General features: G+C 52.1%; 5 protein-coding genes across 5 annotated transcripts; 3 read left to right on the top strand and 2 right to left on the bottom strand.

The window, feature by feature from the left end:
• Nucleotides 1–3,250: 3,250 nt before the first annotated feature.
• Nucleotides 3,251–9,127, top strand: PV08_10508 (1,3-beta-glucan synthase component FKS1; the record flags this gene model as incomplete). The annotated part of the gene is made up of 3 exons (XM_016384822.1): nucleotides 3,251–3,399; nucleotides 3,449–8,725; nucleotides 8,776–9,127. The coding sequence occupies 3 exons, from the start codon at nucleotides 3,251–3,253 to the stop codon at nucleotides 9,125–9,127; spliced, it is 5,778 nt and encodes a 1,925-aa protein (XP_016231424.1).
• Nucleotides 9,128–9,964: 837 nt separating this feature from the next.
• PV08_10509 (uncharacterized protein) lies at nucleotides 9,965–11,719 on the top strand (the record flags this gene model as incomplete). The annotated part of the gene is made up of 5 exons (XM_016384823.1): nucleotides 9,965–10,192; nucleotides 10,252–10,352; nucleotides 10,416–10,926; nucleotides 10,978–11,469; nucleotides 11,525–11,719. The coding sequence occupies 5 exons, from the start codon at nucleotides 9,965–9,967 to the stop codon at nucleotides 11,717–11,719; spliced, it is 1,527 nt and encodes a 508-aa protein (XP_016231425.1).
• A 1,352-nt stretch (nucleotides 11,720–13,071) lies between these two features.
• PV08_10510 (uncharacterized protein) lies at nucleotides 13,072–13,647 on the top strand (the record flags this gene model as incomplete). Its single annotated transcript, XM_016384824.1, has 1 exon — nucleotides 13,072–13,647. The coding sequence occupies one exon, from the start codon at nucleotides 13,072–13,074 to the stop codon at nucleotides 13,645–13,647; it is 576 nt and encodes a 191-aa protein (XP_016231426.1).
• A 260-nt stretch (nucleotides 13,648–13,907) lies between these two features.
• Nucleotides 13,908–15,257, bottom strand: PV08_10511 (uncharacterized protein; the record flags this gene model as incomplete). The annotated part of the gene is made up of 1 exon (XM_016384825.1): nucleotides 13,908–15,257. One exon carries the CDS (start codon nucleotides 15,255–15,257, stop codon nucleotides 13,908–13,910), a length of 1,350 nt encoding a protein of 449 aa, XP_016231427.1.
• A 387-nt stretch (nucleotides 15,258–15,644) lies between these two features.
• PV08_10512 (uncharacterized protein) lies at nucleotides 15,645–16,890 on the bottom strand (the record flags this gene model as incomplete). The annotated part of the gene is made up of 2 exons (XM_016384826.1): nucleotides 15,645–16,493; nucleotides 16,546–16,890. The coding sequence occupies 2 exons, from the start codon at nucleotides 16,888–16,890 to the stop codon at nucleotides 15,645–15,647; spliced, it is 1,194 nt and encodes a 397-aa protein (XP_016231428.1).
• Between the last annotated feature and the right edge of the window lie 174 nt (nucleotides 16,891–17,064).

A 17,064-nucleotide genomic window follows, 5' to 3' on the forward strand; every position in this document is an offset into this window, starting at 1 on the left:
TCACTACAACGTGTGAGAGCCGACTGTCCGAGTCCTGGGACAACTCTGGTGTGGGCAAAAACCCATACGATGAAGCATGCTGTGCCTTTGCAGCGCACCAATAACCAAATGGACTCTTTGTGGCTGCAGCGCACACCATGAGCGGCTCTTCCGTCTTATCCCTGATCTTCTGGGCAGCATAGTCCGTACAATGCACAAAATAATGTGTCGATGGGAACAGGGCAAGGGATGAGCTCGGACTTATGAGTTGCAGGATCATTAGACGGATAAATGAGTATCACAAACCCCTGTGGCCGTTCATTTGCCACGAGGTTGTCCAACCCGTAATGATCGATGAGAAAATTCTATGCATGTCTCACCAAGCCAGATTATGGTTGCATGGTGGCATGGTCTGCCGAAGAGTTTGTCTCGCAGTCTCCAGACACTCCTTGTAGCCAGTTGTCTCGGCCTCGAGTTTTAAGCAGTCAGGGCGGTTGGCGTGGATGAGATCGTCCTTGATCTCCATTCGTTCATCCTTGAAATTGGACCCGGCGGTGGATGCTGAAAAGGTCCGAGCATGATTGGCAGTGGAACCTCTTATCCAGATGCCCACAAGTCCCTACGCCCGGCTATTGTATAAGTTGGAATAACGCAAACCCAGAAACGATAATCTGAGAGACAGGGAGCAGGGCCGTTATGATTCCACCAAACAACGAACGACATGGGCCTCGTCAACTTTAAATAGCCATTCGCCACGCCGCGCCGGTCTTTGGGCTATTTGATTCCCATCAAAGCTTGTTTCACTTTCATGATCCCAGTGTTCACTGCCCGGGGGATGATGACCTTTAGGCCTTGGTCGACCAACATGCGCCGGACAGTCTAGGCAGAGGGCTTCAGAAGACTCACAGGATTCGGCAGCTCTCAGCTCTGATTCGTAAACACGCCTTCATGGGCAGATGGGTAAAGTTAGCTAGAAGTAGATTTTACGCTGTTCGGATGCTTCAAGTGGTCATCGACACATTATTTCCTGGCCACAATTGGCAGTGACACAACGATGCGGATTTCCATTCGCGTCAATGGCGTTTACAGGCCCACAAAATGGATGATGCGAGCTTCTCGGTCTCGCAGCCACAGTGGGACGATGGAAGAAAAGAAATGTTCCTAGCAACCGAAACTATCGAACCCATAGGACGGATTTCAGTGTTCACCATGGCTGCACCAGAAGAGTCAGATCAAGGCGAGTTGTTGGGGATTTCCAAGCGACGAAGTGGAATGTCCGGATCGTGCCGGGTGACCATGGCGAGCTGTCAGACCATCGCTTCAAATGAGCAACGCGTGGCATCAGGCCCTGAGACGTGTGTTGCTGAACAAGGTGGGAGATTGCAAGCACTGGCTTAGAAATAAATGTCAAGACTGTCTGCGAAAGCTCGTTGAAGGCAGGACAAGATCGGGCAACGGACGACGAACGCGCCGTATCTTGTGAGCCGCGTCATTCCTCCAAGGGTACAGCAAAGACACGTTAAGAAAGTCCGCCCGCTAGGACTCGTCTTTATGACGGTTGGATGGACGCTCCATGGAGTCCGTACGGAGATATAGACTCCGTAGGGAGGCAATAATATCACCATCTCATGCTCTGTACGGAGTGGTTGCGCACTTACAAGCCCGATCAGCTTCTCTGTTGAGGGCGAATCTGCATGTTCCCTACAGTAGCCTATGATAAGTCCAAAACGTACCTCAGGATCTGCAACGCAGCACACCTCCTCTTTGAAACACTGCCTGTGTGACCAGGGGGATTTGAGGATCGTCTCGAGCGGTGCGGGGGGTTGCGTTATATGCGCTGCCATGCTGGTGTCAGGGCGGTTCACGACTGGTAGTTTTGTTTATTGTCTATACAGTAAGGTGCTCCCAGAGGATGCAGATGCGAATTCTTCGGTTTGGATGCATAGCCACAGGATAAAGCTGATCCCAGCCACGAAATGGGCATCTGATGTGCGGCGGGCGCCAGAGATAGTAATGATAGCACCGGGGCGGAAAGTCAGTCCGTGAAAGCATAAGCGATGGCGATGCAAGACAAAGGACCAGGTCGATGAATCAATTGATGACGGGGAGATGGCGCCGCGATCAGTTGTGCCAGAGCGAATTGCAAGGACCGGAGAGGGCGAGGCATGGAACCAAGGGAGTCTGCAATACTCCGTAGTGCTCCAACAGCTCCATCCAAAATTGAAGATCCGTGGACCGCACAACTCGTTCTCCGTGAGCAGTGGCGCGCCTTGGGCTGTCGACGCTGTGAGCTTCAGCTCCCCGGCCGCTGCCCCTTGTTTGGCTTTGACAAGCTGCTGTCAAATCCTGGCCGGAACAGGGCAAGCCTTGATTTCGCCAGCTGCCCCTGCCTGGGCCTTTGCTTTGCCCTGCCCACCCGAAATCAAAAAGCCCACTCGCCAAAGGCCTAGTGTGGCCTTCCGACTCGCTCGCAGCCATCCAAATTTCTGTCCTGCGCACTGGCACGCCCCCTCTGCGGCCCCTAATCCCGAAACACGCAGCCAGCAAACTACCCCCAACTCGCCCAAGCTCCCTGGGTGCGTCTCCCTCCTCCCAAAGCCTGCTTTTTTCCAGGCTCTCTTTGTCGTCGCTTTTTTCCCTCGAACCAGCCTCATTTCTTTTTTACTTTTGTACTACAAACCGCTCGTTGCCTACTTCGCCTCTACCGGACCTCGCTTCGATCGCTGCGAGAAAGGCAGGTGCAAAGGGGCTTCTTCCTGCAACGCCCACGCAAGAAGTGCTGGGGAGACTGGCGTCGTTAGCTTGCTAGCCACGCCTGCCGCGGACGCGCACCTGCATTGGCTGAGCAACCACCACTCCTCCTTTCGCTCGTTTCACAACAATCCTCACCTGCACCAAACACCCTTTGTGCACGTCTTTCTCACCTGCGTTTTCGACGACGTTTGTACGGCTCGTCAACCTTCAGTCTGTGCATTCGTTCCATTTACGCACGGCCTCGAAAAGTCCTCGTTTCGCGATTTTGGACGGCTCGACCATATCTCTACGTCTCCGACCCCCTGACCAAGACACTCGCTCGTTGTTCTTTCCAGTATCTCGTAATAATACAAGCAATTACACCGCGGAAAAGTCGCTGCACACGGGAATCTTTTACCTGCTGAGCAATTTTTAATGGGACTGGTTTAAGGTTGGTGAGATGCTGCAACCACCTGGGCTGGAACCCCGGAGAATCAAGTTGGTGTTGACGGTTTGACTGCAGATACCATTCCAAATTATGTCTGGCCATCCACAACAGGGTGGCTATGATGATGGCTACGGCCATCATCAAGGCAACGATGCCTATTACCAGGATGAGCACGGCTACAACGATCATCACGACTACGCCCAGCAGCAGCATGGCGGCGAGGGATATTACGATGAATCGTAAGGACAAGACACAAACTAGAACATGCGTCCCACTAACTTGGTGCAGTGGATACTACAACGCCGATGCCTCGAATCCTTACCACAACGACGGCGGATACTATGAAGGCCACCAAGGTTATCAAGATGACTATTACGACGGCCAGTACTACGATCAAGGAGCTGCAGGGCAGCAACAGTACCAAGGCCAGCGACCGAGGCGTCGTGGTCATGACTCAGAGGAAGACTCCGAAACCTTCAGTGATTTCACAATGAGGTCCGATATGGCTCGTGCTGCTGAGATGGATTACTACGGCCGAGGGGACGAACGATACAACAGCGGCTATGACAACCAGGGTGGCCGTGGCTACAGACCCCCGTCCTCGCAAATCTCTTATGGTGGTAATCGTTCTTCGGGAGCGTCGACACCTATCTATGGGATGGACTATAACAACGCCTTGCCCGCTGGTCAACGTTCGCGCGAGCCATATCCAGCCTGGACTTCAGATGCACAGATTCCCCTTTCAAAGGAGGAAATCGAAGACATATTCCTTGATTTGACTGCCAAGTTTGGATTCCAACGAGACAGTATGCGCAACATGTATGATCACATGATGACTCTGTTGGATTCTAGAGCATCTCGCATGACACCGAACCAAGCGCTACTCTCGCTTCACGCCGACTACATTGGAGGCGAAAATGCCAACTACCGCCGATGGTACTTTGCCGCCCACCTGGATCTTGACGATGCAGTCGGCTTCGCCAACATGAACCTTGGCAAGGCCAATCGTCGCACCCGCAAGGCCCGCAAAGCGGCGGCAAAAAAGGCTAAAGAGAATCCTCAAAACGAGGAGCAGACCTTGGAAGCCTTGGAGGGTGACAACTCCTTGGAGGCAGCTGAATATCGCTGGAAAACACGAATGAATAAGATGTCCCAGCATGATAGAGCCCGCCAGATCGCTCTCTACCTGCTGTGCTGGGGTGAAGCTAACCAGGTTCGATTCATGCCTGAGTGTCTCTGCTTCATCTTCAAGTGTGCAGACGACTATCTGCATTCTCCTGCTGCGCAAAACCGCGTGGAGCCAGTTGAAGAATTCACCTACCTCAACAATGTCATCACGCCGCTGTACACGTACATTAGAGACCAGTGCTACGAGATTATTGATGGCAAGTACGTCCGACGAGAACGTGACCATAACAAAGTCATTGGTTACGACGATATAAATCAGCTTTTCTGGTACCCTGAAGGTATTGAAAGGATCGTGATGAACGACAAGTCGCGCATCGTCGATCTCCCTCCGGCTGAGCGATACCTCAAGCTTCAAGAGGTCAACTGGAAGAAGGTTTTCTTCAAGACCTACAAGGAGACCAGGTCGTGGTTCCACTTGATGGTCAACTTCAACCGTATCTGGGTCATTCATTTGACCACTTTCTGGTTCTACACTGCCTTCAATGCTCCCGCCTTGTACACCCACAATTACCAGCAGCAGCTGAACAACAAACCCCATGGTGCTGCTCAATGGTCTGCAGTTGCCTTGGGTGGAACCGTCGCGTCTTTGATCCAGATCATTGCAACCCTTATCGAATGGTCCTACGTTCCGCGCAGATGGGCAGGTGCGCAGCATCTCACTAAACGGCTCCTATTCCTGATTGGCGTTTTCGCCATCAATATCGCGCCAAGTGTGTATATCTTCGGTATCTCGCAAACTTCCAAGGTTTCATTGATTTTGGGTGTTGTCCAATTCCTCGTGGCTCTGGCGACCTTCTTTTTCTTCGCCATCATGCCCCTTGGAGGTCTTTTCGGCAGCTACTTGACTCGCAATTCTCGCCAATATGTTGCAAGCCAAACTTTCACTGCGTCGTATCCCCGCCTCAAGGGTAACGACATGTGGATGTCGTATGGTCTCTGGATCATGGTGTTCGCCGCCAAATTGGCTGAGTCATACTTCTTCTTGACACTCTCTTTCAGAGACCCTATCAAGATCCTGACCTACACCAAGATTTCCCGATGCCAGGGTGATAAGATCCTCAAGGACTACCTTTGCAAGTATCAGCCCAAGATATTGCTCGGAATCATGTTCTTCACCGACTTGATTCTTTTCTTCTTGGATACTTATCTCTGGTACATCATTTGGAACTGCGTCTTCTCTGTCGCACGATCCTTCTACCTGGGTGTTTCGATCTGGACGCCCTGGAGAAACATCTTCTCTCGACTTCCCAAGCGTATCTATTCCAAGGTCTTGGCAACAACCGACATGGAAATCAAGTACAAGCCAAAAGTCTTGATCTCCCAAGTCTGGAATGCAATTGTCATCTCCATGTACAGAGAACACCTATTGGCCATTGATCACGTCCAAAAGCTCCTGTACCACCAAGTTCCTTCTGAGCAAGAGGGCAAGCGCACCCTGAGAGCCCCAACCTTCTTTGTATCGCAAGAAGATCACTCCTTCAAGACCGAATTCTTCCCATCGCAAAGTGAGGCTGAACGCCGTATCTCTTTCTTTGCGCAGTCACTGTCGACGCCGATCCCAGAGCCTCTCCCGGTTGACAACATGCCTACTTTCACGGTCCTTATTCCTCACTACGGCGAAAAGATCTTGCTGTCTCTTCGGGAGATCATCCGTGAGGACGAGCCTTACTCTCGTGTCACCCTTCTGGAATATCTCAAGCAACTTCACCCGCACGAATGGGACTGCTTCGTCAAGGACACCAAGATTCTTGCGGACGAGACCTCTCAATTCAATGGCGACTACGAGAAGTCCGAGAAAGACACGGCGAAGAGCAAGATCGATGACTTGCCTTTCTATTGCATTGGTTTTAAGTCTGCTGCTCCGGAATACACTCTCCGTACTCGTATCTGGGCATCTCTGCGGTCTCAAACACTCTACCGCACGGTTTCGGGCTTCATGAACTACAGCCGCGCGATCAAGCTCCTGTACCGTGTCGAGAACCCGGAGGTCGTCCAGATGTTTGGTGGTAATTCCGATAAACTCGAGCGCGAGTTGGAACGCATGGCTCGTCGCAAGTTCAAGATCGTAGTGTCGATGCAACGCTACGCGAAGTTCAAGAAAGAAGAGCGTGAAAACACCGAGTTTTTGCTCCGCGCGTATCCCGATCTTCAGATTGCTTACTTGGATGAAGAGCCTCCACAAAATGAGGGTGAGGAACCTCGCTTGTACTCTGCTCTGATTGACGGTCACTCGGAACTCCTCGAGAACGGTATGCGCCGACCCAAGTTCAGGGTCCAGCTTTCCGGTAATCCAATTCTGGGAGATGGTAAATCGGACAACCAGAACCACGCCATCATCTTCTATCGCGGTGAATACATCCAGCTCATCGATGCCAACCAGGACAACTATCTGGAAGAATGCTTGAAGATTCGAAGCGTCTTGGCCGAATTCGAGGAAATGACTACAGATAATGTCTCACCATATACACCCGGAGTCACTCCACCAAAGACCAACCCTGTTGCCATTCTTGGTGCCCGCGAGTATATCTTCTCGGAGAATATTGGTGTCCTAGGTGACGTCGCTGCTGGAAAGGAACAAACCTTCGGTACTCTGTTTGCTCGTACATTGGCCCAGATCGGTGGCAAGCTCCATTACGGCCATCCTGATTTCCTGAACGGCATCTTCATGACTACACGTGGCGGCGTCTCGAAGGCGCAAAAGGGTCTCCATCTAAACGAAGATATCTACGCAGGCATGAACGCCCTCATTCGTGGTGGTCGTATCAAACATTGTGAATACTACCAGTGCGGCAAGGGTCGTGATCTTGGTTTTGGCTCCATCTTGAACTTTACGACCAAGATTGGTACTGGTATGGGTGAGCAGATGTTGTCCAGGGAGTACTACTATCTCGGTACCCAACTACCCTTGGACCGTTTCCTCTCATTCTACTATGCTCATCCTGGTTTCCACATCAACAATATGTTTATCATGTTGTCGGTGCAGCTCTTCATGATCGTTTTGATCAACCTGGGTGCTCTGAGACATGAGACGATTGTCTGCCACTACAACCGCAACACCCCACCTACGGATCCTCTCAAACCTACCGGATGCACAAACTTGATTCCTATCCAGGGATGGGTCGAGCGTTGCGTTCTCTCCATCTTCATTGTCTTCTTCATTGCTTTCGTACCTCTGGTTGTACAAGAATTGACGGAGCGTGGATTCTGGCGTGCTGCAACCCGTCTGGCCAAGCACTTCGCATCTGCATCTCCCATTTTCGAGGTGTTTGTCTGTCAAATTTATGCCAGCTCTATTCAGCAGGATTTGTCTTTTGGTGGTGCTCGTTATATCGGTACCGGTCGTGGATTTGCAACTGCTCGGATTCCCTTCGGTGTCCTCTACTCACGGTTTGCTGGTCCATCAATCTACGTTGGTGCGCGGTCCTTGATGATGTTGCTCTTTGGAACCATCACGGTCTGGAACGCCGCTCTCTTGTGGTTCTGGGTGTCCATTCTCGGTCTTGTAATCTCACCTTTCATCTTCAACCCTCACCAATTTGCTTGGACCGACTTCTTCATCGACTACCGCGACTACCTGCGATGGCTGTCTCGCGGCAATTCTCGTTCGCACGCGTCTTCATGGATCGCTTTCTGCCGCCTGTCCCGTACACGTCTGACTGGATTCAAACGCAAGGCTCTGGGTGCGCCATCGGAGAAATTGTCCGGTGATGTTCCCCGCGCACATTTCACCAGCATTTTCTTCAGCGAGGTCATTGGTCCTTTGGTCCTTGTCGCTGCGACTCTCGTTCCCTATCTCTTTATCAATGCACAGACGGGTGTTCTTGACCCGGATCCCCCGACAAACTCGCTTATCAGAGTGGCATTGGTGGCTTTCGCTCCTATCGCCATCAACGCAGGTACCCTGGCTGTTCTATTTGGCATGGCCTGCTGCATGGGTCCTGTGCTGAGCATGTGCTGCAAGAAGTTTGGCTCCGTTCTTGCCGCTATTGCGCACGCCGTTGCCGTCATCTCTCTGTTCATATTCTGGGAAGTCATGTTCTTCTTGGAAGGCTGGATTTTCGCAAAGGCCTTGCTCGGTATGATTGCCGTCATTGCCCTCCAGCGCTTCATATTCAAGCTCATCATCGCCCTCGCGTTGACCCGAGAGTTCAAGAACGATACGTCCAACATCGCCTGGTGGACCGGAAAATGGTACTCAATGGGTTGGCACTCAATGTCCCAGCCGGGACGTGAGTTCCTCTGCAAGATCACCGAGCTCGGTTTCTTTGCGGCAGACTTTATCCTCGGACATACCATCATGTTCATCATGTTACCGGCTCTTTGCGTGCCCTACATTGACAAGTTCCATTCGGTCATGCTCTTCTGGTTGCGACCTAGGTATGTCATCTCGGTCCCCCTTATTATTAACCCTACTAACAACCCTGTAGTCGTCAAATCAGACCGCCTATCTACTCAATCAAGCAGTCTCGTCTGCGCAAGCGTCGTGTTATCCGCTACGCAATCTTGTACTTCGCCCTCCTGATCCTGTTCCTCGTCTTGATCATTGGCCCCGTATTTGTCCGCAAATATATCAACAATCTGCCATCGATCCCAATGGATCTCCTCCAGCCTACAGGGCAAAACAATAACGATACGAGGGGCAACCTTATTACCGGATCTGCTCTCCACAACTTCGGCAATGGCGCAGCTGCAACCGCAACGGCTGGAGGCGGTGCCACTGCTGCAGCCTCGAGTGCCTCTGGCAATAATCCCTTCACGTTTGGTGGTGGTGGTAGGTGATTTGTGAGATGGTAAATTTGGTTATGGCAGCATTCTTCAATGGAGTAGTAGAGGAAGATTCGGTTCAGGCTCACTTGCAACAACAAAACTCTGAACCTTTGTCGCTCATTGTTGCAACAAAATTAATGAATGAAATGGCATAGACAAGCAGCTGTCAGAAAAGTGAGCTCTGCAGGCTGTCTTTTCTGGCGGCGATCCTGGGGACATGGAGTTGTGACATTGAGGCATATCTTGTTCTTTAGACATACTCGTACTGTACATGAGAATCAATGGAGATTTTGCATTTGTTGCTACGATGCTATGAGAGTGAACTGTGTATGGCTTGACAACGGCCACCAACTGCTGTCCTCACGCTGGTGCATCCACTGTATTCGGTACCGAGTCTCTGATGCGTAGTCCTTATAGTAGTCATAGTTTGCACAGAGTGGGAGAGAGGTCTTGTCGAGGCTATCCTACTGTATCCCTGCTTCTTACCATCCCAGAGCGTAGAATTTGGTCCGAGAGCGAAAGCCTTCTGTACCTAGTAATGGACATGACTGCGAAAGTTCAAGGTACAGGATAAGGCCACCACTATGCGCTGTGGGTATATTCGTCTGCATGACAGTTTTTGTCAGACTGGACAGCCTTTGGGAGCCACTACACCAGAAGGGGTCTCAAGATCTTTTGTCAGACAATAACATTATGCCGTGTCGCCTAACTAAAGTGGTGGCTGCCCCTGACACTAATAATTATTAAAAGTGGCCCGATGCCGACACGCCCGCGTTGAGACGAACGGTTTAACCTCGTCGACTTTGTCGTGCACTACACACCCACATCTACGCTGCATGCCTGGCCATCATGGACTCTCAAGAGCCTCAAGTTTATCTTGCGCACTTGGCAAATGCCGCGTCTGAACAATTCCACAAAATCCCTGGATCTGCCATCTTCCTGCGCTACGTCCAGTCCAGTTACCAGAACGATCCCGTCCGCTCCGCAGTCGAACTCTTCCTCGTCCTGTTTGCGATCCGATACCTCCTCGCGCCGAAATACTCGACCAAGCCGAATTATGTCAAGCTGTCGGAAGAGGTGAGTGCGAGGAAACTGGACGGTACCGTTGATTTGGCCAACCTCTTACCGTGGCGCAGGAAATCGACGACCTCGTGGATGAATGGACGCCGGAGCCTCTGGTCGCAAAATCGACGCCATTTGAAGAGGCCGAACTAGAGAAGAGACCCGTGATAGTTGGGTGAGTTCGTCCATACACCCACCTGGTTTATGCTGCCATGCGCTGACCGCATCTCTGTTCTAGTCCGAGTGGCCCGCGGGTCAAACTCGCCAACGGCCGCACGGTAACGAATTTAGCTTCTTACAATTTCTACAACTTTGTCTCGAACGAAACACTCAAGGAGCGGGCCATACAGACCCTGAGAACCTATGGAGTCGGGCCGTGTGGACCGCCTGGATTTTACGGGACGCAAGATGTGCACATGAAGATTGAAGCCGACATTGCCGCTTTCCTGGGCACGACTGCTTGCATCATCTATGCGCAGGCGTTCTCGACGATCTCCAGTGTCATTCCTGCATTCTCGAAGCGAGGTGACATCATTGTTGCCGACAAGGCCGTCAATTTTGCTATTCGTAAGGGCATTCAGATTTCTAGGAGTACGGTGAGATGGTACGAGCACAATGACATGGAAGATTTGCAACGAGTCCTGGCAAAGGTTACGAAAGAACAAGCAAAGAAGCCCTTGACGCGCCGCTTCATTATCACCGAGGGTCTGTTTGAAAATGTTGGTGACATGGTTGATCTCCCGAAAATTGTAAGTGGACAGGTCGAGACGCAGATGGCGCGGTAACTGACGATGTTGCAGATCGAGCTGAAGCTCAAATACAAGTTCCGTCTGATTCTGGACGAAACCTGGTCATTCGGTATTTTGGGCCGCAGCGGAAGAGGCATCACGGAGCACCAGCACGTCGACGCTGCCGAAGTAGATATGATTGTAGGTTCGATGGCAGGTCCGCTGTCCGCTGCGGGCGGCTTCTGCGCCGGCTCAGACGAGGTCGTTGAGCATCAGCGTCTGTCGGCTGCTTCGTACACCTTCTCCGCAGCACTACCTGCTATTTCTGCAGTGACGGCCAGTGAAACGCTCATGATGCTTCAGACACAGCCTGAACTTTTCGCACAACTCAAGGACAACATCAGGACCATGTGGGCACAACTACACCCCAGAAGTGACTGGATGTACTGTACGAGCGCCGTGGAGAATCCTATAATGCTGTTGATCTTGAAGCCTGAGGTCATCACTGCCAGAAGGCTGAGCTTGGAGGATCAGCAGCAGATCCTGCAGGATATCGTCGACGAGGTGAGTGGCTTCTATCGCATGGCACGAGCACGCGAAGAACTAATCCTGGACGTAGTGCCTGACTCAGAATGTCCTGATCACCCGGGTAAAGAGTCTCCCTGCCGGTCCGTCAGGGGCAAAAACGGATATTTATATGCAGATGCCGGCTTTAAAGGTCTGTGTCACGATAGGCCTGACCAAGAAAGAAGTTGAAAAAGCCGGCATCATCATTCGGCATGCCATCACCAAGATTATGACCCGGAAGCGATGAGATGTAGTCGCAACAGTTTTTACAGTCTTGTGTACAGTATCTCTTTTCGACCAAAGCAAAAATAATAGAATGGCAGGAGTCTCCTGGGGAGTTTTGTCTCTCTATGCGAAAGACACGTCGAGCAATGCCAGTGCGTGTTATACGAAGTAGCTAATGTGTAATGATTTGGTCTGGACTCATGTATGAAACAGGCTGGATATCACTTGAACAGATTTCATTCTACCAAGGTTTTCGTCCCCTTGTGGCCCTTCGCGTCCCCTTTGCTACAGACGTAACATTTCAGGTCCGTCATCAGACAATGACTGAAGCAAGCTTAGCACTGTTGAAGACGCAGCGGACCGAGTTAACTGAGTTGCGCGCTGTCAAGCTGAAACTGAATCACGAACCTTTTGGGCCCCTGTCATCGCCATCGACCTCATCAACTCAGCTGGTTTCTTCGCTTTCTCACGCCCGACGCCCGACTTTCGAACTTGGGGGTCTAGACCATCAGGGTCTTCCTTTTTGACTTTGGAACGCCTGCGGAAAGTGGTTAGACAGGAGCGGGAGATGGATTGATGGGCGCGTGTCGAACTGCGGGGAAACGTACCACTGGCTTGTACGGAGTACTTACTGCTCCTGTTCGTCCACCACCGACGTCTTTTCCTGTCGTGTTTGTATCGTATCGACACTGACTGACTGACCGACTGACTGACTGGATACCGGGAGATCCATTGTCTTGCGGCTGGAACGCCAGCCACGAATTCAAAATATACGGCAAGACGTCGAATCAGATTGCGGCGCACCAGTGTCCATGAATCATACAAATTCAATGACTTGCTGCCAGTCAAGTCCCTGGTCCCCGGTCCCATACATGGCCCCCATCCATGGTCCCCTGGCTCTCCTGGTCTCCGCTGCTTGGAGCTGAAAAAAAAAAACAAAGAAGAGGAAAAAAGTACAACCAAGGCTTTTCAGCTGAGTGAGTCTCGTGTTTTGGTTTTGGAACCAGGGGGGGTTATGCTTTTGTGGTGGGGGTGGGAGAGGGTGAGCAGGGAGCAGGTAGGTTAGGCAGGTAGGGTATATAAAGGGTGAGCTGAGCTGAGCTGAGCTCATCTGGCTTTCTGGTGGTTTTCCCATTGTTCGTTGCATGTGTACATGTGTAGGTGTGTGTCTCGTCGGTACCATTTTCACTGCTTACTTACTACTACTTACGACTACTTAACTTACCACTTTACATACCTTGAAGTAACGAATTCGGGAGGGGCCACGGGGTGCGGTATCAAAGTCATCATCGATCGATCAGAATCTGAAGCAAGCAAGCAAGCAAGCGAGCAAGCTAGCTCTGTCTACCCCAACACCAACCAACCATTGTCATCATGTCATCGTCATCAGCATTCCCGACCAAGCCCGCTTTCATCCACCGCGGGACATGGGACGACGAGACCAGGGCGCACCCGGCGATGAAGTGGATGGAGGAGTTCACGCTGAACTTCAACCGGCGCGGAGGCTGGGAAGAGGCCCGGACCGACTGGCACTCGGACGACTTTTCGCTCGTCAAGTCGGACGGGACCGAGGTCCGGGGCCACGAGCCCGCCTGGGAGCAGGTCAAGGCCATGTACGGCTTCTTCACGAGCGAGCTGCACGAGCCCTACCTCCTCGTGTGCTGGGAGACGGACGACGGGTGGGAAATGCTGGGCCAGGCCAACTTCTACGCCAACTGCGTTGGGGGGGACGAGAAGTCTTCCGGCGAGCGGCAGCAGCAACAGAAGAAGGTCAAAGACCTACAGGGTCGGGAGTGGGACGTCAAGATCCCCTCGGCCTTTCGGTTCGTCTACGTCAAGACGGATGCCGCGGCGCACGGGGGCATCGAGCTGAAACGATGCGAGATCATGTCCGACTCGATGCCTGCCGTTCAGATTCTGATGCAGAGGGGGGTCAACATCAACCAGTGAGTGAGTGATCCGGGCCCGGCGAGGCGACTGGCGCAGACTACTGAGATAGTGGACCCTACTGCAAGTATTCTAGGTAGCTTACCAAAAGTGTCTAGTTAGTTAACTAGTACTCGTATCATCTATTTCACCGGCCCCGAGCCTTGCATTTGTGGCTTGCTATTTGTGCTTGGTACTGTTCAGTCCATCAATCAATCAATCAATCAATCAATCAATTCGGGCTATTATGTTGTGTTCACTGTTCACTGTTCACTGTTCACCGTTCACTTCAAAGAGAGGAGAACTTCCTTTGCAGCTCGTTGACCAGATTGCACCGCGCCTTCCATGTATCCCGACCAAGACGTTGCAGTCTCAGTGCCAGCCCAATATAGTCGGTCTATCGGCTTTCGCACCCATTCGCCTAGACTAGTCCACATGCCAGGAGCGACACTTGCCACGGGGCAGCCAGAGGACCACGGCTCGTTCATCATACTGTGGATGGACATCTTGACGGGACTGGCAGCCTGTTCGCCGTAGCAGGCCTTCAATTGCTCCAGAACCGCCTCCCGCCGAGTCTTCTCGTCCATCGCTGCGAATTTGTAGGCTTTGGTCCCAACAACAAAAGCCATCAACATCCCTCGGCTGCGATCCTCTTGAGAAACGTCGTTGATCAACGCAGCTATACCGTCTGGGCTCACGCCTTCACCCCGTAAGCCAGAGCCATGCCAGAACGGCCTGGGGTAGACGGCAAAGATCTTCCAATAAGCGCCCATTGGCATCCGCATTAGTAGCTGCGTCTTCTGCACTGGCAGCTGAGGTTCAAACTCGACCTTCAGCAACAATGGCGGAGGAATGGCAAAGATGACTCTCTTGCCAGTATATGTTGCGTTCCGGGTGCGCACAGTGACGGCCTGGTCGTTGGTCTGATCCACATGGGTGACCGGTTCTTCCAGGCGGACTGAAGCCCCCAAAAGTTCATGGATTTTGTTGGCGATGGCTTGCCCTCCACCCAGAGCGAGTTGTTGCTGGGCGCCGTTGTCAATAGACCCTAGAACCGTCAAGCTGATTCCGGCCTTGCAGTACCACAGCGCATGTAGAAGACTGATCTGGGAGGGAACGGTGCCCCACACAAGCTCAACAGCAACCCTGAAGACGTCTTTCCCTGCCGACGTCCAGCATTGGCGCCGCATAAAGTCTTCGACGGTAATCTGGTCCAACTCGCGTGCATTCGGCGTGTTCCACGGTTTCTCCAGATCCACCACGCGGGCCATGGACTCGAACTTCCGGACGAGCAGTCCCACGTCGACCAAGGCCCAGGGCGCTAATGGGGGAATGAGACCGGAGTATTTTCTGGCTTTTCCTTTGTAGTAAAATACCGATTTCCCCTCCGGCACATCGAAGGTGTGGACACCGAATTCACTGGCGAGTCCGTACATGAGAGGCTGTTGTACTCCGAGAAACATGCCGCCGTAATCCTCGTAACTGCCGTCATCGAAGGATTTGGTCCATACCCGACCACCTATGCGATTACGGGCTTCAAGAACCACGACACTCTTTCCTGCCTCTTTGAGGGTCTTGGCCGCAGAGAGGCCAGCATATCCAGCACCAACAACGATGACGTCGTATTCTGTCATGGTTCTTGTTAAAACTGAGATTCGGAAAGACGATGTGAAGCCAGGCAGTTCAAATGTTACACCCAGAGTGAAAGGTTGATATTACCCAGCGCTGGCTTCAGGGAGGTTGAGCACGAGGGCAAACGAACAGTGCCTCGTATTTATGACAGGACGGGGTACGGGGCTCCACCAAGCCGGATTGGTCGATAGATGAGCAGGGATCGGCTAGATTGGATTACGGCGGTAAGATATATCGGCGCGGGAGGCGTTGGTGGGAGTGTCAGCAACCTTTACCTGTTTCGGATCAGTACTTCGGCCTTGCCAACCGTTCCTTTGCAGAGATGTCGTGTTTCGCCAGTTCGCACAGTTGCCAGAAGCGCAACGCGGCATCTCCGGCAGCTACAAGAATTAAGCCATGCAGAAGCTAATTCCGTTCTTTGCCATGACAACGTGCAAACCCAGTGGCCCAAACAATTGATCGTCAGCTGCATCATCCCAGAGTAAGTCCAGTAACGCCGCAGCCTGCCTGACTATTCCCATTCTCAGAGGGAAGTCCAATAGAACTTCCCGCAGTAATCTCCGATCTTCCAAACGCCGGAGACATGAGCCCAAGACCATGGCTGGCCAAAGCATAATGGTCGCCATCGGAGGGAAACTCCCATAAGAGAACAGTTGCTGGGCCAGAGGGAAGACCGCGTCGATTTCAGGCTGCAGTTTACTCATCGTCTCTTCGGTGGCTGTCGGGGAGCACTCATATGCCGTGTGTGTAAAGATTAGCAAAGCATGACGGTAGATTTCCGCTGCCGCCGACAGTTGGTCATACCATTCACCTTGAACCGAGAGATCGGAAGGGACTCGCCAGCTGCGAATCTGATGTTCAAGGTGATAATAAAGAGCTAGAGTGTCAGAGGATGCCACCCCGTGTTGTTTTTCTTGTATTCGGGTTGTGGCCAGGTTGCAGATGCTCGGAATGAGCTGAAACAGACCATGCGCACAGCCAAACATTACACCGTACGTTCCTTCCGCACGAAGATGCTCCAGTGAGGAGAGAAAAGGATCTGTCAATAGACTTTGGGCGACCTCATCGCTGGGAAAGGTAATATTGGCAACCAGACACATGTAAGCGTGTGATTCAGCCAAGAAGGATACTAGCTCAGCTTGAGTTGATTTCAAGGGCGCGGTAAATGCGGCCGGCAAAAAAGGCTGACTGGCGTGGAGGTGGTAAAACGCAGCACCGTGTGTGTTGCCCCCTACGGCCTGACAACGTCACTACTGATACGCGGCAATCAATGAAACCAGAATGACTGACCTCAAGGGTAGCCAACAAATTTGTGGCTAGAAGTAGACGCAATTTTTCCTCGGCGCTGGCATCCATAGCCTTGGACAAATCTCGCCTTAGCTGGCGGAGGGCCAAGACGTAATGTCTGCTGTTGAGACTTTCGTAATCAAAGGTGGTGGCATCTTCATGAGCTCGATGGGTAGCACTCAAGGCCAGGACGCAATGGAGAATCAGCTCGTCAGATAATGCTCGCGGGAGCACACAAGTCAGATAGGGGTTCTCTGTAGTCTTTCTCGCAGCGAGGACACCAGCTGTCCGAAGCATGAAGTTTTCGAGAAGGATACGCGACCAGGGGTCTTGGAAGAGCGTTGACATCGAGGTATTCCACTGCAATGGGACGCCGAGAGATCCATGCTGATAGCAAAAGAAATCTTTGCGCGGAGAATTTGCTGTACGAACAGCAGCTTGAAGTTTAGAGGACAGCCTGCCAATGTGCTGGTCCTCTGATCCTGATATCATGCACCGCCTAGCCGAGGGCTCCCTGTTACC

Source organism: Exophiala spinifera (genome assembly GCF_000836115.1).
Source record: "Exophiala spinifera strain CBS 89968 unplaced genomic scaffold supercont1.8, whole genome shotgun sequence".
Classification (NCBI taxonomy): Eukaryota; Fungi; Ascomycota; class Eurotiomycetes; order Chaetothyriales; family Herpotrichiellaceae; genus Exophiala; species Exophiala spinifera.